Source organism: Lonchura striata, chromosome 2 (assembly GCF_046129695.1).
Source record: "Lonchura striata isolate bLonStr1 chromosome 2, bLonStr1.mat, whole genome shotgun sequence".
Taxonomy (NCBI): Eukaryota; Metazoa; Chordata; class Aves; order Passeriformes; family Estrildidae; genus Lonchura; species Lonchura striata.
This window is the reverse complement of record NC_134604.1, coordinates 677475-699589: the sequence shown is the minus strand read 5'-3', so window position 1 is coordinate 699589 and position 22115 is coordinate 677475. Positions and strand designations below refer to the sequence as shown.

General features: G+C 38.8%; 1 protein-coding gene across 1 annotated transcript in view; it reads left to right on the top strand.

Annotated features, from left to right (window-relative positions):
- Positions 1-385: 385 nt before the first annotated feature.
- SENP7 (SUMO specific peptidase 7) overlaps positions 386-22115 on the top strand; it is a 36738-nt gene continuing 15008 nt past the window's right edge. Inside the window, exons 1-10 of the mRNA XM_077790345.1 lie at positions 386-539; positions 2208-2254; positions 4719-4826; positions 7015-7109; positions 13038-13235; positions 14825-15022; positions 18423-18538; positions 19287-19456; positions 20396-20747; positions 21309-21466. Coding sequence (XP_077646471.1) covers positions 2219-2254; positions 4719-4826; positions 7015-7109; positions 13038-13235; positions 14825-15022; positions 18423-18538; positions 19287-19456; positions 20396-20747; positions 21309-21466 — 1431 coding nt within the window. The 5' untranslated portion in view covers positions 386-539; positions 2208-2218. The remainder of the gene's footprint in view (positions 540-2207; positions 2255-4718; positions 4827-7014; positions 7110-13037; positions 13236-14824; positions 15023-18422; positions 18539-19286; positions 19457-20395; positions 20748-21308; positions 21467-22115) is intronic.

The following is a 22115-nucleotide window of genomic DNA, read 5'->3' as shown; positions in this document are numbered from 1 at the left end:
CCCCTTAGCCGCATAGGGTTTCTAAGGCCGGCCGGGCAATGAGGGCGCTCCGGGACGGGCCTGGCTGTCCGCCGGGCAAGCGGCATCAGCAGGGCACGGTTCAAACCTGGGCCGGGCCCGGTTCAAACCTGGGCCGGGCACGGTTCAAACCTGGGCCGGGCACGGTTCAAACCTGGGCCGGGCACGGGTCAAACCTGGGCCGGGCACGGTTCAAACCTGGGCCGGGCACGGTTCAAACCTGGGCCGGGCACGGTTCAAACCTGGGCCGGGCCCGGTTCAAACCTGGGCCGGGCACGGGTCAAACCTGGGCCGGGCACGGTTCAAACCTGGGCCGGGCCCGGCTCACGGCTGCTTCCTGCCGAGCACGGCGGTTCCGCCGCTTCTTCGCTGCCTCTCAGCCACTCGGCCCGGCACCGAGCGCGCCCCGAGCGGGTTAAAGCTCGGAGGCCCGAGGGGCGGCGCCCGGCCCGGAAGTGCCGGGGGAAGCTGCGCGGCGGCCCGGTACGGCCCGGTACGGCCCGGTACGGCAAACAGCTCCGGTACGGCCCGGTAAACAGCTCGGGGGTGCGGTGAGTGCTTGTGCCGGCCCCGGCCCGGTACACAGCTCCGGGGTGCGGTGAGTGCTTGTGCCGGTACACGGCTCCGGTACACGGCTCCGGTACGGCCCGGTAAACAGCTCTGGGGTGCGGTGAGTGCTTGTGCCGGTACACGGCTCCGGTACACAGCTCGGGGTGCGGTGAGTGCTTGTGCCGGCCCCGGCCCGGTACGCGGCTCCGGCGGTGCGGTGCGTGTTGGTGCTACCGCCGGGTACGCGGCTCCGGCGGTGAGTGCCGGCTCCGGTACCGGCTCCGGTACACGGCTCCGGTACCGGCTCCGGCACACGGCTCCGGTACCGGCTCCGGCACACGGCTCCGGCACACGGCTCCGGTACCGGCTCCGGTACCGGCTCCGGTACACGGCTCCGGTACCGGCTCCGGTACACGGCTCCGGTACCGGCTCCGGCACACGGCTCCGGTACCGGCTCCGGCACACGGCTCCGGTACACGGCTCCGGTACACGGCTCCGGTACACGGCTCCGGTACACGGCTGTGCTTTTTTATTCCTTTTCACGCTCTAGTGAGACAGAGTGAAAATTTACCAGGGTAGAAATCCATTTGGATTTAAGTGAAATGTGCCACTTTGAGCTTGCTAACATAAGTGAAATACGCTGTTTAGTCTAGTAACTACAGCACTAGCAAAACTACCCCAGCTAAGGAGAAAGAATGCAAATTTCTACACTAAAAGATAAGAGATAAGAAAGACTCCTCAGACCTTGAAACAGACAGCGCAGTGACCCAGGAGTTCTTTCTGTACTTTCTGACAAAAACTGAATACAAGTGTAACTAGCTGTAAGTGTGACTTGAAATTAGCAGAATGAATATGCGTGAACCTATTGTGAAATTCTATGCATATGGAAATTAATAAGGGTAATAAAAAAGGATCGGGAGTTCTCAGAGGTGCACATGTCCATTGAAGGGCAATGAGTCCCCACATGGTCCAGCGCTGTGAATAAACAAACAACCCATTCCATATAAATCTTTATTGGAATTGTGGGGTTTGATTTTTCATCTGCGTTTCACTAGTTTAAGTGTGAACTGCTTATTAGTTGTGTGCTTACAGCAAGGAGTTAATCAGTAAATATCTTAGCTAAGGATAAATTCTAGGACAATTTCATTAACAATTTAGTCTGTGCTGACAATCCAGAGCCTTGCCCAGGTGTGTGTCTATCTTGTATTGTGGCTGTCAATTACTTTTTACCAAGGCCTGTAGTGATGGGGCAAGAGGGGATGGTTATAAATTGAAAGAGGGTAGGTGTAGACTGGACACGAGGAAGAAGTATTTTTTTACAATGAGAATAGTGAGACTGGAACAGGTTGCCCAGAGAAGCAGTGGATGCCCCATCCCTGGGAGTGTTCAAAGTCAGGTTGAATAGTTTTAAGCAAAGTTGAAAGATGTCCCTGCCCATGACAGGATGGCTGAACTATAATATAAAATCTTTTAAACTCCCTATCCAACCCAAGCCATGTTATGATGTTGTTCTTTTGTTCTAGATTGCTCAAAAATTTTCTTATTCTTTCTTAGTGCTTGCTGCTGTGGTTCTACTTCCCTCTTAATAAACTAGAAATTCTTAAATTTCTTTTTTTTTTCTCTTTGTATTTTTTTTCCAGTAGAGAAAACCATGTCAGGACGAACATCAACCTCAAGTCATGTCAGTGTAAGTGTTCCTGAAATTGTCAACATTTTATTTTGAGGCTGTAGGTATCCTAGGGTGTTCTAATTAATTCTTCACTTTGTTGGAACATGCTTTCTTGACAAACTGTTTATTGTGGTAGCAGTCAATACTAATGTCTACTGTTGTACACTTATTAATACGTTATAGGCTTAGCATTTGATTAGGTATAAACAGGGTATTTTCAAAGTTATTTTAAGACCTAGGAATTTTAGAGTAATTTTAAGTAAATAGAAAACAGCTGCAAAACTGTGTAAAACTTTATCTGCAGAGCTGTACTCAGAGGCTTCTTATGCTAGTGTGTGTTTTTTCCTAAAATATCCCTATTAGAAGCAGTTTCTAGCAGTGGGAGTACTGGTGAGAACAGATGGTGGACAAAGGAACTGGTGTGATTGGGTGAGGTCCAGGGGACATAGTGGTTTAAAAATTAGCTTTTTTAATTTCCAGCACTGTGTTTATGCACTTTCTCTGGCCCTTGCTTCTACAGGTGGGAACCTTCAGGAAAGTATTGCTGCTTTAGATGAGTCTGCTGAGTGCCTACGCACATGTATGTGTAGAGTTAGTCACTTTTTATTTGGGAAAAGCTGAGGCAACTGCATACCTTGTGTTTAGCATAGATTCAGACCTCTCTTTGCCTGTTGACTTTGTGCTTGCTCTGTAAGTTAGTTGTGGGTGCTGTAAACCAGCGTCTTCTTAATGAGTGCAAGCATTGGGAAGATGCTGTGTGGTGAGCTGGAAATGTTGCTGGTTTATGTATGTTGTGCTTTTTATCCCTTTCTGTCAGTTGTCTCTTCTTTTTACTGAGTCTGACTTTATCTGTACTTAATGTTGTCTGTTATGTCATTACAGAGGTTATCAGAACCTCTTTAATTTTAAATGCATGTTAAAATTCTAGATAATTGTATGTTCTTTGGACTGTCAAAACATAAGCTGCTAGTCAGGCAGCAGGTGGAGGTCTGAAGTAAGAGATCTGTTCCTAGCCATTACAGTGCAGATCAGAAATAGGCATTCTGACTGATGTGTTTATAGGCCACTTCTAAAACAAAACCAACCAAACAAATTGGAAACAATTTACTTGTAGAAGTTCTTGAATAAAAAAAATGTTGTTTCAATCCTTCTGTGTTGATAGAAGAGGAAGGGAGAAGTTGTTGCCTGTGTGTGACATTTGTATCCTTTAGAGTTTGAGGAATCTGTTATTAAGGGAGTATTTTTTGCAGTTTTTGACCAGCAAAGGCAGCCCGAGATACTGTATAGAAAATTGGGTCTAATTACATAAAACTTTAATCTTAGTTTCAAAGAAGTTTAGAGAAGGAGTAAGAGCACTCACGATTGAGACTGAAGGATTGAAATATTATCTCAGTATGGTGCAGCATGCTTCCTTATGGTCTGTCTGAAGGACTACCTGCTGAGCTAATGAATGCAGTTAAGGTGCTAATAATTAAGTTGTCAGAGTCACTGTTCTGGAATCCCTGCTTGTAATTTCATGTTACAACGCAAGGCATCTGGTGGCTTGCAAATCAAGTTCGTAGGATGCTTTACAGTGTCCATCATATGGAGTAGCTTCAGCTTTTTCCTGCCTGAGCTAGATTCAGTTTTCTGAGAAGTGTAAATGTTGCATTCCCTCTCTTATGCATTCTGATCTGGTTGTACTTGCAATGTCAGGTTTTGCTTCTCAGGATGCCTGGAGCAATATCGATGCTTGCACTTTTATTCTTTCAGTTGGTATTTTAACTAGTTTAATTAACTGATAGGAAATATCGTTTCCTTATCTTGATGAACTAGTACAAATTTAATTTGATTAATTTTTGATTTTCAATGAACAAACCTACTTTCCTACATATGATTTTTTTCTGAACTGGTGTATTTATGTGGATTGCTAACTGCTTTCAATAACTACTTTCAAAGTGCTGGGTCCATTTCTGTGGGAGTTGGCAATGACAATAGCTGATACCATTTTGAGTACATTAAAGTCTGTTTGATGCTAAAGTATCCTACCAAAATATTTGTACAATAAAGAACAATAAGATGTAATTGTTCTTCATCCTGAACTTTTGAGAACGCAAACCTGGTCATGACATTCAGCTATTTTGTTTTCTCTTTATCATTCTCTTAAGATGAGACAGTTAATCTAGAATATAAACAAATTAAAATGAACCAAGAACACTGTGCCGGTGGATTGGTTAGCACCTTTTTGTCATGTTTGAAGATGTGAAGTTAATGAGATGGAGCTTTTGCAGATGGTTCATGTGTTAAAACTAGCTCATGTGGTATGACACATGATTTGGGATCAAGCATTAATGAGGAATACATTTCAAGTAAAGTCACACGTCAGGGCTTCCCTTACAACTTTATTTTGCCAAGTTAAGACAACATTGTACATGGAGGTATGTCAGCTTATAGCACCAGTGGATAATTTAGTTTTACCATGTGTAACATCATCTATTTTCAGTTTCATATGCCAAAGAAGAAAACAAACACCAAGTCGGAGGATGTCCAAGTTCAGTCCCCTTTGGCAAGGCTCCCAGGCTCCTACCATTGTGACTACCCTTTAAAAGAGGTAAAGAGAAGTTCTTCAGAGTGTAAAGTGTCTAGGAGAATGTTACATGAGGTTTTGGTTTAGTTTTGGAGGCTGGGTTTTTTCAACACTAAGTGCTGCCTTGTGACAAGAACTAATCCAGACTGTCTTGAGAGACAACTGTGTAAGTCTGAAATCTGTTTGTAAATGTTTGCAAGCACACATTTACAGACATGGGAGTCTTAGTGCCATGTTTCCTAAATCATTGAAAAGTAGTTTGTCTTTGGGCATAGTTTGAAACTACCTCAAGAATCATTCATTTAAAGGTAAATATGATATTCAATTTTTTTAGTTGATTGTCTTCTGAGTGCTGAACTTTTAGGTTATGTTCAAATCACTTACCAAACTTTTTGTTATATGGAAATAACTTTTACATTGAGTTTTCAGTTATCCAAGAGCTTAAGCTTTTAAAAGAATATATGAAGCACTCTATGCCTCTTGATAGACTTTTAGGTGCTCATACAGAAGTAACTGTATTAAGACTAAAAGACTGTAAGAGTCTTATGGCATTTATCATAACCGAGTGTCTGGATTATTTCAGTCATGTATAAAAGCAAGTATTTGCCTCTGTAAATCTGTTGCAGATTTCATAAGCGTTTCAAATGTTAAGTGTTGGAAACACATTTTGCTACTCTTGCTTCCTTCAGCTCAGCATCCAGAGTTTGTTGGTGGCTTCAGTGCTTTCAGAATCATGGGCCTGAATAAACAGACCTCCTCTGCCTCAGAGGAGGTTGGAAGGTGTAGTGAGGCAGGCACTTTTCTTGACTCAGAGCAGCAGTGGTGATGTGACCCAGGTCTCTTGGGAGGCCAGGTCATCTGAGAATGCTGTGGCAGAGACTCCTGTGGGCTGTGTTCTGTACTGGTAATGCTTTCAGTGAGCAGATCATCCACTTGCAGTCAGGTTTTGAAATGGGAGGTGATGTCTCCTGTGGCTACAAGCAGCACCTGTCAGGCACATTCAGACAGCACTTGCATGGAGTTCTTCCTGTATTTCCCTCTGCCTTTGTAATAATGATGATTTGAATGGTGAATTGACAAATACTTGATATCCTTGTTATTTCTTGGATGTTGTCTAATTTTAAATTTCTTATTTTTCCTACCTGTGTCTATAAATATTTTGAGTTTCCCATATATTGGGGGATTTCAAATGCTTTAAACACTGCCTGGTTTTTATGTTCTACTGTAAAAAACTTGGTTGTGCGTTGTCAGAGTTGTCACCATGTTGTTTGAGAAACTTGATGCAGTTTTCAGTGACTGTAGAGACTTCTCCTGTGCTTGAACACTGGTGGTATGAGGTGATCTAGATGGTGTTTGAAGGCAGGAAGAGGGGAGAGGCTCAGCAAGTCAATGTCTTGCTGCCAGCTTGAATAATGGGTTATTTTGCATTAAACTGAGTCCTTAGGGTAGTGAAAAGTTTGATTTGGGATGTGCCTTTCAGACTTCATTAAATGTTGTAGAATTTGCATGGGCATGAACTTTCCAGATACCCTTTCAAACCACACTTAGTCAAAAATGAAGATAAGTTTGTTTGCTCTCATCCCGAGTGCCATAATTTTCAAGCATCTCTTGGGTTTATTATATTTTGAATTTTAAGAAATGAGGAAGATTAGGAGGATTGGAGGTTTCTGGAATTGCAGCAATAACTATGTTTTAGTGAGGCTTCATTTATTTAATTTGAAAATGTAAGTACTTTCTGGTAAGGTAAGAGAATTTGGAAAAAAATTGAAGTCTTGCTGTTCTGGGGTTTGCAACCTAAGTACCAAACCTTCAAATTGCTTTTCCTTCTCAGAATTTTATATCTTTTATATCCATATTGTAGCCTGTGAAATTTGCCTAAATGTACAGCATTAGCCTCTACTTTCTGCATCTTGTCTATTTGTGATTATGTGGAACAGGCCTAATATTTAAGTCTGTTTGGTATAGTTCCCCCTTGAAATTGGGAAATAATGGAATTGTCCTCTATATTTCTTCAGGAGAAAAGTTCTGTTCAGGCTCAGGTGGTATGTATATTCTTTAAATCAAGCAAACTAATTATTTGCAAAATTGTTGTATATGCTCTTCATAACTTTGGTCAGTTGCATTGTTTTGCTGTCCTATTTTCCTAGTGCATTATCCATTATGACATACTCAGGTTTTTTGAGATCTGCCAATTTTATTTCTTTTGTTTCAGTGGGGATTAAGTGCCAACAATAGAAAGCCTTCCACAAAAGGAAAAAGGCAAAAGGATTGCAACAGGCACAGCTCTAATGATGAAGAATCAATTGGGTAAGAAGTAATCTCAAAATTAGATTCTCTCTGTTTGCATATTCAGAGTTTCACAGTCTTTCTTGAAGATGAGTGTCTCTGGTCTCTAGCTAATTGTTTGTGTCATGCAGAGATGGTTTTCAAGCTGTGTGGTGGTTCACCTTTAGAGAATCATGTTTCCGTGGTCTAATGTCAACTGTAGCCTTTCCTTTGTGTAATAGAGTGAGAGTGCTTACTAGGGGAATTACTGCCTGTTAACCTGCTTGGAGTCCTGGAAGGTGTTCCTTACTCTTAAGTGTGAAGTGTCATTCTAGCCCTCGATACCTTTAGATATGCAAGGAGCTTCTCAGAATTATTTTTCTCATCCCTTTTTGTTCTGTAGTCCACACTCATTAGCCTAAGCTTTATCAATTCTTTAAAACAATTAAAATATCCCTTAAACAATATGGTGATTAGTAGTGGAAGGAGGTGAAAAAAAAATGAGAGTTTTTCACCTCTGTGTTACTGTCAAGACACTTAAGTAATTAAGATTGCTGATGTATCACTTCTTTCTCTATTTCCAAGAGCAAATATCGTGGTTTCTTTGAGGTTATGGCAAATTATTAAAAGCTATTATAAGATAAAATCATCATCTTCAGAGTTGTCAGCTAGGTAGTTGTTTTATCCAAGAAAATGTTGAAGCTGTAATTTCTGCAGTTGACAAATGGAAATAAAAATATAGTTCTAGATTTATTAGCAGGAGCTTGACACCTAATGACTTCGTGACAAAATGAATATGTTTGCCATAATTAAACAGTTGTTATTCCCTAAATCACTTAATTCTAAATAAATGAATAAGCATTTTCTGCCCTGTTTTCTGACTGCAACTAAACTTGCCCATAAGTGGTTTCTTATCAGGAGAGGCTGTTAAAAACAAAGTGCACAGGTAATGAAAATGCAGGTGATTTTGACACTGCCGAGTGCTGTAGGTCTGTGGTTTATGAATAGTCATTGTTTAGCCTAGTCTGTATATTCAGAATGCTTCAAAGTGTTGCAGGGAAGAGCTGAAATTGTAAAAGATGCTGAGTTTATTTTTAATTCCTCTCAGAGGCATAGCTGTCAATTTACATGTACTTACCTCAAAAAGTTTCTGTCAGTAACTTTTAACTGAGGATGCAGCTCACAGGGTCAACCTAACAGAATTTAATTACAGTTTTCTGAATTTTATTTATGTTTTGACATGGCTGATATGTGATATCAAGATACCCATCTCTAGAGGTCTTTCAGTAAACTGAACTGATCTTTAAACATTGAGAAGTTTGGTTTCTTTAAAGCTACCTTTAAATCTGTTGTGTATTAATTTTCTGTTTATTTCAATATGTAAGAGATTTTCAAATAGCATTTATAGGTGTTCCGTAATTTTTACACAAATTGTCACCAGCACAATACTGAGAAATAATTTAGACTACAAGGAGACAGCAAGTATTTAGATATTAAACCTGTACATTTTTCAGATCCTTGAAAAAAGATGTGTTTCTAGAGACTGGCTGGAGCCTCTCAATAAAGTCAATTTATTCTCCTGTCTGCAATGAAGCTTGTACTAAGTGTTCCACTGGGGTTCTCAGTGTTTGTCAGTAAGTCTGAATCAACATGGGGACTTCATTGCATAACAAGTGGAAAGAGCACACAGGTTCTAAAGAGGTGGTGTTTGTTGAGCAAGAGTCTGAGAACTGACAAAACTAGAAAGAGGAAAGAGTGAAGTTATCTTACTTATGCAATAGTTTTTATTCCCAGTGAGGAGAATTTCATTTGCATTACAAAATAGGAAATAAGTCTTAATGGCAAACTCCTGTTAGCTCCTATTAGATTTTAGAAGCAATCTACTTTATTGATAGGAGCCAATCTCAGACAATCAAAAGGTTTCCTCACAACAATCAGAGATTCCTGTTAATGATAGTGTATCACCTTACTCCTTTGGGCTTTGAAAGTCCAAGGAGCTCCTGGGCTGTGCATGTGCTGCAGAAGCTCAGATAGCTGAATACCCATCAAGTCTATCAGTGACTTTATTCTGTAAACACAGGACAGACCCCCAGCTTGTGTAAGGGCTGTAGGAACACCCATCAAACAGTATGTGACATCCCACTGCCAAAATATTTATTTCCCAGAACTTGGGTTCACTAGTAAAAGAATATAGCCAGGAAGTCAGTGGTGCAAACAATTAATAGTAATTTAGTCCCAAATGAGCCAGTAGTCTCCTTGTCTCATTTTGATCACTTTCTAATACAAATTTGAATGAATTGGAGACAGCAGTTCCAGCACTGGTATGTGTACACAATATGATTGTTGGGTAGGGAGCCATATCAAGCAGCTGTGACTGTTGTGTGAAATAGATGTCAAACATTTTTCCCCAAAGTGGTATAAACGATAGCTTTTGTTCCTGTGGTGTATAGGTTAGGATAATTGTTTTATTGCCTGTGAAAAGTAATATGAGACTTGTCAGGGGCAGCTAACAGCATTTTTCATAATATATTCTTTGTTTTTTCCATCATTACATGCATAACTATGTTTTCATTGCCCTTGTATTTTTTTTTTTCAGTTTTGGCAAGGTAGATGAGAGACTATGGTAAATACTTGTTTCAGAAATAGGGATAATTGCCTTTGGTTTTCCTTCACCAAGATGCCTCCAGTGTTACTGTTACGCAAATTACGTGCTGGGTCTGCTGGTGGGACTTGCTTTTAACATATACTTTGCTTTTTTCTGTTTGATGCTTACTTTAATGCTTGAGTTACTTACTTTATTCTGTGAACAATTTAACAGGTAACTTAGGGATCTGTGTCCCAACCACTGTTTACAGATGTACAGGCTGGTTTAAGTTGAGATGTTTCCCTGAATCTATCATACTCCCAGTCTTAGTGACATGATTTTCAAGAAATGCTGCCAGAGGCCATACTCCTTTTACAAAGGGAAGCCATTGAGAATTCTTATGCTCCTCTTCTGCTCTGAAGGTTTGGTCATAACTGGTTCAAAAACTTCAGTCAAAACCTGGTGCCAGATCAGAAGTGATGCCTTGGCCTGGCACTGACCAGTATATACCATTGGTCTCCTTGTTTGTTGAAGGTTTTTCTCCTTTGCATAGATTTCCACTGCAAAGCTTGCTCATGACGTGTGTGTGCTTGAAATTATAAGATCATTTTTGCTAAAGTACTTGCCTAAATTCTATAAAACCCATTTAAATCAAGGGAGTGGGGAACATTACAAATTCTGTTTCATGACGATCAGTAAACCAAATTATCTAGGAACCTGGAGCTTGTTAAGGTCTAGGCTGATGTGAGTGTGAGCAAGGGATGCCAAACCTGAATTTTCAAGGTGGCCAACAAACTTTAGGTAGTGAAATATTGCCTCTGACTCCTTTGGCTCCTGCTGTGGACTTTTTCTGTCATTATGTTTAAACACTCAATGTTGCAATATTTTCTGGTATCTTTACAAGACTTGATCATGCCATGGTCACAGTGTCTTTTAATTGTGTCTTCCCACTGGACTAATTACCTTGTTGTTTGAGGCTAAATTTAGTAAAATTTCATTGTGATATCATGTGTTTGAGAAATAAAAAGAAAAAAGATAGTATTTCTGTGAGGTGGAACAATGAAAACTGAAAGAATTGAAATCTGGGAAATTGATAGCCTTGGTTTCTTTTTCATTGGGAAAGCTGAAGTAATCCATTGAGAATAGCACATTTATGTTGTCTCGGGATCCCTGCAATAATGATTTAAAAACATGTTTTTTAAGAAGGAATTTTCTGGTTCACATCTGCGTATTGCTAGGGCTTACTTCTATGACTGTTTTCTGTTTGGAGGAAAAAACATAATTTAGTTACTTTAAGGTTTGATTTTTAATTTTGAGTCCTTTTAGAGGAGGAGGGGAAATAGCTTAGACTTTCATTGCATCATCTCTTCTGGCATCCCTAGAGCTGAAGTGGCTTCAGTTCTTTGGTCTTCAGTAACTGGCCCTATAAACTTGTCTTTAGGGAAGCATTTTAAAGCACAAGAGTGAATGCCTAGTTTCAAAAGATAACTTGAACAAATTTTCTTGATGAATTCTACCATGAAATTTTCCTTAACTACTTCAGTTTCTGTTAATTTTCTTAACACCCTAATAAGTTCTTGTGTAGCTGAATTTTTTAATTGATCATATTTTCTATATCCTTAGGTACTGTTTATTTTTTTATTATTTCTAATATACGTTACAGTAGACAAGCAACAAATGATGCAGAAGTCTGGTTGCTTGCTATAAACTCTTCTGAGGTATTAAACTGTGGTTCATGTGTGAGCTCAACATTTGAGAAGTCTGGAAGAAAGCTAGAACTTCTAATTTAGTGGGGATTTCTATAGGAAAATAAGTCTCTTTCTTCCTTTGCTGAATCAAGAGCACTTGCCAGACTTGGGATGTGCTCACTAAGTTGAGCTCCACGATTGAAGACATTGATGTTACTGAGCTGACCCCCAGGACCTGTGTTCACTTTGTAAGGTTTTCAGTAATGAAAGCATATCTGGAAATGAAACTCCAGTCTCTGGATCCTAGTAATGTTGAACAAGCCTCTCTGACATCTCCAGTATTTGAGGCACATTCTTGGAACACTTTTTTGCTTTAGCATTCATAGACTGTGTATACAGAAGTAGGTGAAGGAAAAGAAAGAGGAAAGCCTTTTCCAGGCTGCATCAAACATTCTGGAGCTCTACTGTGCTTTAGGTTGGTATTCAAATGAGACTGCCTTTGCACATGTGACTTCTTATTGCCTTCACAGAGCCAATGTCCCACTTGATAAACTGTGGATTGTTTTTCCAACAGCTAATTAGGGCCAGTCTTACATAACACTTTGTCCTGTGTCCATGTCCTTGGCATGAGAGTGCTTTAAATGGGTTTTGGGGTTCTTTTTTATTGGTGCCTTTTCTTTGTCTTTTGAGGTAAAGCCTTAGCTCCTTTCCATCAGTTTTTCTTTGGCAATTTCTGATAGATGTTCAGAGCTCAAAGGAAACTGCCTTCACTTGAGCTTACGTTACTTAGGTTTGAAAAGGAACCATTTAGATTTATTGTGCATTGTCTAGGTAGTGGTCTCCAAAGTGTGGTGTACAAGACAATTCACTGGGATACAGGAATTGGCCAGGAGCCACCATCCCTGAAAGTGCTCAAAGGCAAATAGACACAGCACTTTGCAGTATGGTTTAGTGGGCATGCTGGTATTCAGTTGAAGACTTGTTATCTTGGAGGTCCTTTCCAAACCTTATGATTCTGTAAGAAAACTCTCCAAGTTAATGCAGATTAATTCTTTATGTGAAGACTTCAGTACCAATCTAGCAGAACTACCAAAGTATAGATAGTTTTTTAAAGAACTTCAGTAGGGCATTTTTACTGACTTTGTAATTCATAATTCTAAGTAATTTGTTTAGTGACATTGAATAGAAATGGAGCTTCAGAATTGGAAGATTTGTAATAACTTCTTTTTTCCCCAGCAAGATCATAATTAATCTGCTATATGGGAAAAAATAATATTCATGGTTTCAAAATAAGATGACACAAAATGAGTACCTATTTTCATATCCTGCAAATGGTCAAGCATACACTTTCAGAATAGCTTGTGAGGCCATAGTGATGCCGCTTCCAACATTTTGTGATGACAAGATGCACCAAAATTTCCATTCCAGTGTTTCTGCACTGAAAGTTTATCTCTTCAGAATGGCATATGGTTATGTTAGTCATTCATGTCAGAAGGAGAAACCTTAAAGAGCTGTCCTGATCAAAAGAAGAGTTTGTGATTGCTCTTTTCTAAAGAGAACTGCTTTGTAAATTGCCAGGGCAGGGATCTTAATTCTACAAGGTATGATGCAGAGACAGCAAACTCGTAGAATATCTTCCTTGAATTCATGTGACTTAAAAAGTTCTCAGCACTTAATGTATTGTTATATGTATGGCAGGCAACCCAGAGTTATCTTGACGAATGTCCTGAGGATGAAAATAGGACGAAAATACACACAGGCGCAACCTAAAACTGGTGTTAATTTTTCTGAGGCTGGCAAGCTGCTGTCAGATCAAGCACCCTCATCATCTGCTGCCAGTGTAAAGATATGGCAGATTTTAAACCCTACTCTCCAAAATCTTTTTCTGTCTAAAAGGTATGTTGTCTTTGCCTCATGTCACTAAACAAAATAATTTTCCTTGCAGTTATTTCTTCATGAGAAAATGTTCTTTATTGTGCCACAGTTTCCTAGTTCATGATATGTATTTTATCTCACTTCACTGAATTCACTTGTACCTGGTTCCTTTTGATAATCATTGAGAGAGATGGTGCCAGGCATGCTTTAGTGTTTTTTCTGATCAAATGGCTTCTAGATGATCTTGTACTATCAAGACCAATTGATTATGGTTTAGCCATTGGATTCTATAAATGTTTGGCTTTTTTTTTGTTCTCATGAAAAGAATACACTTGTATTTAACTGCAGTGCTTCTCTAAGAGGAGATACCAAGGAGTATTTTCACTGTTACTGCTTTAGGCTACTCATGAAAATAGGCAAGCTGGCATAAATGATCAGAAGAAAAGCATATCAAGTCTAGTATCTTCTTTGCAGCCCTGCAAGCAGTGGTCAATTGTAGATATTCAGGGAAAAGTATGGCTGGAATGAATGCTGTATTCTCTGGATTTTCTGTTGAGCTTCTGATGACAGACAGTTTAGGGGCTTCCTTTATTGGAGGTTACATCCAGTCTACATGTTCTTCAGTATTAGAATTTTCATCTTTAAGTTGTATCTCTTAATTGTTTATCCCCTGTGGGTCTCTGCAGTAGTGTCTGGAAGGTAGTCTCCTAATGAAAAGCAAATTTACATCTTGGTGCCAGAGGAGATGTGAGTGCTCTCCAGATGTCACAGAGCCTGTGCTGGAGCATGAACACAGGCAACAGGAGAATTATGCAGTCAATTCCCAAAAGGCATTGTTGTTCAAAACACATTCAAAAAGGCCATAGCCTTACAACCTAATACAAAATAAATTGCAGTGGAGTGGTAGCATTTAAATCCCAGTCTGAGAAAGGAAGTGGATATGGGCTGCTGTGTCACTGTGTCAAGTTGAGCTGCTCTTACACATCATGTGCGTGTTCAAGTAGGAGTTGCACCTCTGTATTTCTGCTTGGCTTATTTTTGATGCTTGTCTGTTTTAACACCTGGGGGTATTTTTCTGGGTCTTGCAATACTGTAGAGTGCCACCTCATATTTGAGGAGTGGAATAAAATCTAATGCTACCTTTTGTGTACGGGCTACTTCTCTACCTTTTCACTAAGTGCTTTAGAAAATTTGCTGTTTTACTGGAGGCTTCTTGTTCACAGGAAAATCAAGATTGTTTGTTCCAGAGTCTGGCAAATGTGTACAGATGCTGCATGGAAGCTGTTTAGAGAGAAATATTTACCAGTTTTTTAAACAGTACTGCAGGATATGTTAGAGGCAATGCAGTGTGCATAGTATCTGGCTCAGGTAAAACTACATGGCTAGTTTTTCTTACCTTGGTCTTATTTTGTGTTTGCCTGCTTTCCATGTACATTATTGTGGGTGTGGTTTTTTTTTTTTTTTTTTTTTTTTTTTTTTTTTTTGCCCCGAAGGGACTACAAAATGCTGATGTTTAATTACCAAGCCTCTAGGATACATGAATTTAACAAGAAGCTTGTTTCTGTAGATTGCAGTGCAGTACTTATGATTTACTATTATATGTATGGCAGGCAACCCAAAGTTATCTTGACGAACGTCCTGAGTACGAAAATTGGAAGAAAGTACATAGACAGCCACGTAATAATTGATGCAAATTTACCTGCTGCAGACAAATTGCAATTGGGTCAACTGCCCTCATCAGCTGTTGCCAGCCTACAGACATGTCAAATGTTAAGTTCTCCTCATGAAAGTTCTTTTCTTTCTGAAAGGTATGTTACTCACTGCTGATTTTGCCAGTCTTCCTGAAATGACCTAACTTCACAATGGAAAAGAATTTCCCTGAAACAACTTTTGTTCTACTCTTTTCTTGAATCAGGAGATTGGTTTGTTGAGTGCAACTTAACATGCTTCTCCAATGAGCCATTTTAACATTGCCTTTGTTCTGGTTTGCTGGACCCAATGTTAAAAGGCTACTTTTCTTTCTTAGAAGGAATTTCTGTTTGCAATGCATCACTGCTTTGATTTGGGAAGAAACACAAGTAATTCTAACACATCTAAGGTGGTTTTGTGTCCAGAACCAAAGTCTTGCTTTCCTGTTGGTGTTAATGTGTTCTAGCATGATTTCAAAAACTTCTTTTGCAAAAATACCTCCAAATTCCTCTCTGTGATAATTAATTTCTTTTCACATTAACCCACTGGTGGTGTCAGTATTCCTAACAGGGTGGCTTTGGTTAAGGGCTGTGTGTGTCCTCCTATCACTTGACATCTACTTTTCATCTTTTCTTCCTATATTTAGGTTGACTGAGCATCACAGTAATGTTTGACATATAAAACTAGCAGAAGTCAGATATTAAGATTAGATAACACATATTTTGGTCTAAGGTGGCAGTTGTATTCAAAGTAAGCTGCCTCTTTTTGTCTGTTATGGCTACAACAGCAAATTTGCCACAGGGAAAAATAACAGGAAATTCTGAGGAAGACAGTAGAAAGATGAAGATAAGACTGATGGGGTTTTTTTTGTTTGTGGGGTTTGTTTGTTTGTTTTTGGTTTTTTGTTTGGTTTGGTGTTTGTTTGTTTTTTAAGGCAGGGGTAATTAAAAGTTCCCAATTAAAATAGAGAAAAGTCAGTCATATTCCTCATTCTGATACATCAACATATTAGAGAACTGAAATTAATAGCAATTTTTTTTCCTATTCAGTTACCTATTGCTGCTTAGATTAATCTGACAAAGCTGCAATTAAAATGAGATTTAGAGAGAGCAGTTTATTAGGTTGTCTCATTTTAAAGTATCATATTTTTTGCTAATAATTTTCTGTGACTTAAGGCTGGTTGAAGTGTGGGGCGTTCATTTGGATTCTTGTGAGTTTAGGTTTTTGGGTTTTATTGTTTTATTTTATTGCAAAATAAGACTAATTTTTCAATATCTGAAAGTTTTTTAACTTTTTGAAGTTTTGGATGATGGGAGGTAGTGGATTTATAGAGAGGAAAACATGAACTCTTGTATTTAACACTCTAAATCTGAGGGTATATCTTGTGTATTTTTTCTGACTCATATCTGGAGCACAGTATCATATCTTAAGCACAATAATAGTTTGAGCTAGCAATCTTTTGTAGTAGTTGTGAACTCAACTTGCTTTAGATTTGGAGTGGTTCAGTGTTTGAATGATTAATAATCTGTACCTGTCCATGGTTTTCTAATGTATTGTGTAAAAAGCTTGTTATCAGGAACCAGCATTAGGATGACTTTTCTCCCTTCCCCAGTGACTAGCACTTTAGTGCAATTTGTAATAGATACAATATGGGAAATGGAGAATTGAGGAATTATTTCAGCAAAGTCATGGCTTGATTCTGTCACGTGTCTGGGATTAAAGTCAGTGCATTCCACAGACTTGGCACTGATTCATTTGGGGTCTCTTCTTTGGAGGAGAATAATGAAAGCTCCCCCCTTGTAAGGGTTGTGCACATATATGCACATGATCATACAGAGAGTCTCTTGCACCATCAGAGTAGCCAGAATGCATGCTTTGTATTGCTGAAAATTGTGCTCGTTCTGTACTGTGGAAATTTCTGATTGAGTTAAAGAGTTGTGTGGCATCAGAACAGGGTCATAATAAATGAACTTATCTCTACCAGCTAGAATTTACTGCCAACTTCCTCTTTCCATTCATGCTCTTTGTATTACAGAATTTGTGAATTTTTGTTGCTTTACCACAACCCAGTGTGAAATGCACTTATTTAAGTGAGCGCTGACTTGTCAGTATAACTAATGAATTTGAGGTAGGTTTTAAAGATAAGAAAGCTAGGGTTTTAAAGTGTTTACAGTATTTATTTCTCATGGTTGTTAAGAACACTTTACAATATATATTGCCATAGCTTCATAGGTGATGCATATATCTGTTGAGGGGTGCATTTTAAACTGAATTATCAGTGAAGCTGGCATGGAAAATAAAACATGTGAAATTTGTGTACAAAGTGAACATGTTTAGGAAAATCTGTTAGCTGAAACAGCCCTATTCACGTGCTTTCTGTTGTTAAAATCCCTGAATTGTGATGTTGGTGTAAAACAAATACTGAAAAACACTTGATGGTTTTGTATGGTCTTTTAAGACTCTCAGCTAAAATATTTGTATGCATAACAGCTGTATAGAGTTGACAGAGAAGTGTGGGTTCCAAAATAAAGTTTTCTATGGTGACCTGCCTAGTCTGTGTAAGACTGAGCGTCTTGTTCCATATACAGAATGAACAATAGCACTTATTGGAAACTACTTCTGTGTCTGGTCCAGTTCATGATTCTTTATGAATGGAAAGATAATCAGTAATTTTTTCCCAGTGCTCATTACTGTAGTATTGTAGCACTCCAGGATTCTTTGTCTGTACAGAATTCCCAAAGAGCACTGATACTCCAATTTAGAGATGAGTCACTAAAGAGTAGTCATCTGTTCAAAAAGTGTTCAGCAGTTTTGGTTGTCTGGTTAGAAATGTCAAGAATGATTTTTGCCATGGTGGGTGATGATTTTTAGGAGTTGAAACTTGGCTGTGATATCAGGTGCTGTGATGATCACTTGCTCTTTGAAAATTTGAGACCACAACACTCTGAGTTGAACACATTATAAAATGATAAGCAGAAAATCCATTTGGATTAAGTACTGTCATTCTTTTCTGTTTCTTTCTTTTGATGGCCCATCCCTTTCCACCACCTTTAAAGTTGCTGTTTCAGGCCCTTTTGAGCAGGAATTTCTATTTCAAATAATTTCACATTTTAAGATCTTACTCAATGGATTCTATCACCAGTTCTGAACCTAAGTTAACAAATATGGTGAGAATGTAGTATATTTTTACAAAGGTAATGTTAGTCAACTGACTGTTGTCTTTTTTCCTTGTGTTCTTGTTGCAGTCATTCCTTAAAGCAAAATAATGTTTCAGTGTCTGATCTCAAGCATATCAGATTCTCATACTGTGCTTTTTAGAAGCATCCGTTTCATTAATAATGTTGGAGTATCTGTGTATTTCCATAACTGGCCTGAATTAATTTGTGCTTAATTTGGTAAGGTCCACATGTTTATGGGAGAGGCAGAAGTTTGAAGTCTGATCAACTCTTGTTTCTGTTGGGATTTTTATTCAGTATTATTTCAAAATTAAAGATAAGTCACAGTTAATACTATTTACAGATCTGAACATTGCCTGAGAAAGACAGATGATGAACTGTGTAAATTGACCAAGGCTTCTAAGGAACCAGAAAAAGTTAATGCTGTCTCTTTCAGAAGACGAGAGCTGCAGAAGAAAGGTTTGTAGTTAGCAGTCATCTGGTAGTTAAGTATGAATTTCGGAGATTGTTGGGATATTTTCCTTTTTTACTGTGAGGAGAGCACAGAAATAAATTAAGAATTGCACACAGTGTATATGTTTCCTCAGAATAAGTTGGTTTTTTTTACAGCTACAGTAAAAATATATCAAATGCCTGGTTTTAAATAGGAATAAAACTGTGGTGAATCAAATCTGTGGAAGAAAAATGAGACTGAGTGCACCCTCACTGCACCAATATAATCTTGATTTTCTAAAAAGTCTTATAATAAAGTATGTAATCCATTAAGAATACTCAAATAGTTTGTGAACCCTGCTAAAACACTCATGCTAGACAATATCTGTTTTTACTGCTGAAGAATTATGACCACTGTGCACATTCTCCAGGGGTAATGTGTTGTCTTTTTATGCTGACTACTCATATTTGCAGATTAGAACAGGAAATGGAGAATACTGCATGTGGGAGAAGATAAGAATGTGGAGTATAAAGTGCTAATTTTTGTTTGGAAGGGAGCTATGAAGTTTGTTATACCCTAGACTAATTATGAAAAAAATAACAATAATTTTAGGAAATATGTTTTGGCAGCCATATACAATTAAAAAAGGAAAGAACTTACTGTGGAGAACTTATTACACCTGCTTCCATGCATTTTATATAAGACTTAAACAATATGAAGAAATGTAAAGGTTTTTAAAGACAATATGTTAAATTATTTTTTTTTTGGACACAGAAAACAAGCACTGTGGTGAACTGGAGAAGAGGAGCAGACACATGAGCAGCACTACTCTTAGTCAAAAGGAATCGGGCTCTTCTGATTCTGAGAAAAGGAAAAGAAGACATAGTGGCCATATTTCTGATAATTTCAATGCACAGGTTCCACAAAAGTTACTTGCATTCTCTGTAAGTTACACTTAATTTTAGCACACATTCACACATACTAATGTAGCAGCATCCCAAATAGAAGGATTTTGCCAATAAATAGGATTTATTTTACAGATATATTAGCAGGTTTTACCTGTTGAGGTAAAGTAGTTCAGTGATGCATCACAAGGAGTGAATAAAAGTTCTTTGTCCACATCATCACAATGTGCTTATTGTAGCAGAAAGGTTGAGAAAGATGAATGGCAATGTTTCCTTCAGGCAGGAGCATAGATTCAAACAATATTGAAAATAATGCATCTAGCTACTTAAGTGAGGCTTCTTTCACAGGTGATCTAGAATTGGGCACTAATTAGGGGCATTAACAGCAAAACTGCAAAGTATACCTGAGGTTATTGGAATCTGGCAGATGTCACCTCCTTAGTCTATTGTACTTTTCCATGAAATTTTGTTCTTACCCATCATTAGAATTTGAAAAAAAAACCCAACAAATAAAAGACTGAGGGCATCAGTCAAGTACAAAGTGTGGTTTATATTCAAGCATTTGAATATAAACAATAAAGGCATCTCTGTAGCCTTCTGATTTAAGCCATACAGAGACAGGCAGTTATCAAACCTCTAAAATCCAGTTGACCAAGCCACACTTTTGGAAAGTGAAGAAAGCAGTGATTATTGGCCTCTCCATGTCTGACACTGACAGAGCTGCTGAAAATCAGAAATAGTTCCTTGTCCAGTTTGAATAGGGGGTCACTGTAGCCTTTTAAAAGGTTATCCCTCATGCTTTTATGTAATAATACTCTTTGGAATATGAACGGGGAGACATTATCCAGAATTGAGCATTAAATGTCACTGTGTTAAGCCATAATTATTTTTTCTAGCACATAGCTAAGATCAGTGATTTGAACCATCTAGAAATGTCAAGTAATAAACTTGCATGCTATCTCTGATTCCTGTTTCTAGGAAGATAAAAGTTTGAGTTCAGCTCAGTTTCCTGGCTGCAGAATACCCTGTGAAGATGGACAAAACCACAGATCTGATCCTATTCTGGTGTCAGATTGCCCAGCAGAGAGAGACTCTAAAGACTCTTCCACCCACAACCACTTAAGGCCTGCTCACAGTTACACAGAGGCCTCTGCCTCAGAGTCTGCTTACAGAAATTTGCCAAAGAAGCAGCTTTCTGCCACCAGCGAGGATGTGATTTCACCACGGGTTCCTACAATCACGAAGTTAAGGATGGACAAATCCGAGTACCTGAGCAAGCTGCGGAACAGAATCTGCAGGGGTAATCAGCACCTTGTTTCCATTGACCCAAGTATGTACTGTGCCTGTGCTGGTGACAATTCCTGCTGTTGCACTTGGTTCTGGGAGAGCTGGAGCATAACTGGCTGCTTGAGACATGGGGAACCAAAGATTGAAGACTTGCTATCCTGTTGTTGTTAATGCATTGTGGAGGTTAGGGAACAGTGCCTAATATCAGGGTCTTGTACCTGAGAAACAGGATGGACAGCAAGATTCTTGAATTCCAATCCCCTTTTTTCAGCTGATTTTGTGGCTATGGAAAAACCAAGCTTTTAATTTTTAATGATGCTAAAACTGATAAAAATTACTCTCTTCTTTGAAGCAGCTGCGCTTTGTCCTGTTTCATTTAATAGCCAAATAATTTTGAGGGTCTGGTATAAAAGGTGTTTGTAAAGATGCAAAGCACTGCTTGTTGCATACCATTCCATGCATGCAGATCTTGACCGGTCTGAGCAGTGTACTTTGATATCATGACTGTGAGACAGAATTCTTTACTTGTCTGAAATCCGCAAGTAATGAAATATTCACAACTCTGTAATTTGTAGTATATGTATACTTCTTTTTTCCTTTTTAGTTATCCTTTCCAGTGATGATGAAGATGGATCTCCTGAATCACAATGCACAGAGCTGATACAGGATAGTATCACTGAAAGTAAAGAAACAGACCAACAGTCTGACTTCTGTTTTTCAGACAAGCAATTAGAAAACAAGATGGAAAGTTACACAGAGCAGGTAGTCCAGCTTTTGGCCTATGTATTGTTATGCCAACTTATTTCTGTAATGTTTGTTATAGAAAATGATTGTTTATTATGGTCTCAGCCACAAGCAGAAGCTGCAGTAATTTATTTCACAGATAGAATACTGGACAGTCTTCAGAGAATTTCTCTGGTTCTGAAGCTTGGGTGTTTTTGCTGCACACAATGTATTTCCTATTTTGAGAATAAACATTTGGAAATACTTAATTTCAGAAAACAGGAAGATCATATAGTAACCTGAGGTAGAAACAGACATGATAAAGATACATCTGTGGAAAAATTTGTTTTCACACAGTTTTACATTGATCGTGGTTTCTTTTTGTCATCCAATCCTCTGATGTCATTCAGGGCTTATAGAAGTTCAGGATCTTTGTTGACAGCAGAGATAAGGTGAAGTTCCCTTTCCTGTCAGGCTAGCTGTAGAACTTGAATCTAAAAGTAGCCATAAAGGTTGTTTGCCCCATTTTGGGCTTAATTAGCTTTTGGGTACTTGCTCTGACCTGGATATGGGTTATCTCTAATCCTGAAACAAGTCAGAGGAGCCATTGCTGCTGCCTCTTCTCACAGGTGAATCAATTCAATCATAAGCACAGAACTGAATCCTGAAGCTTTGCTATGGAAAGAAG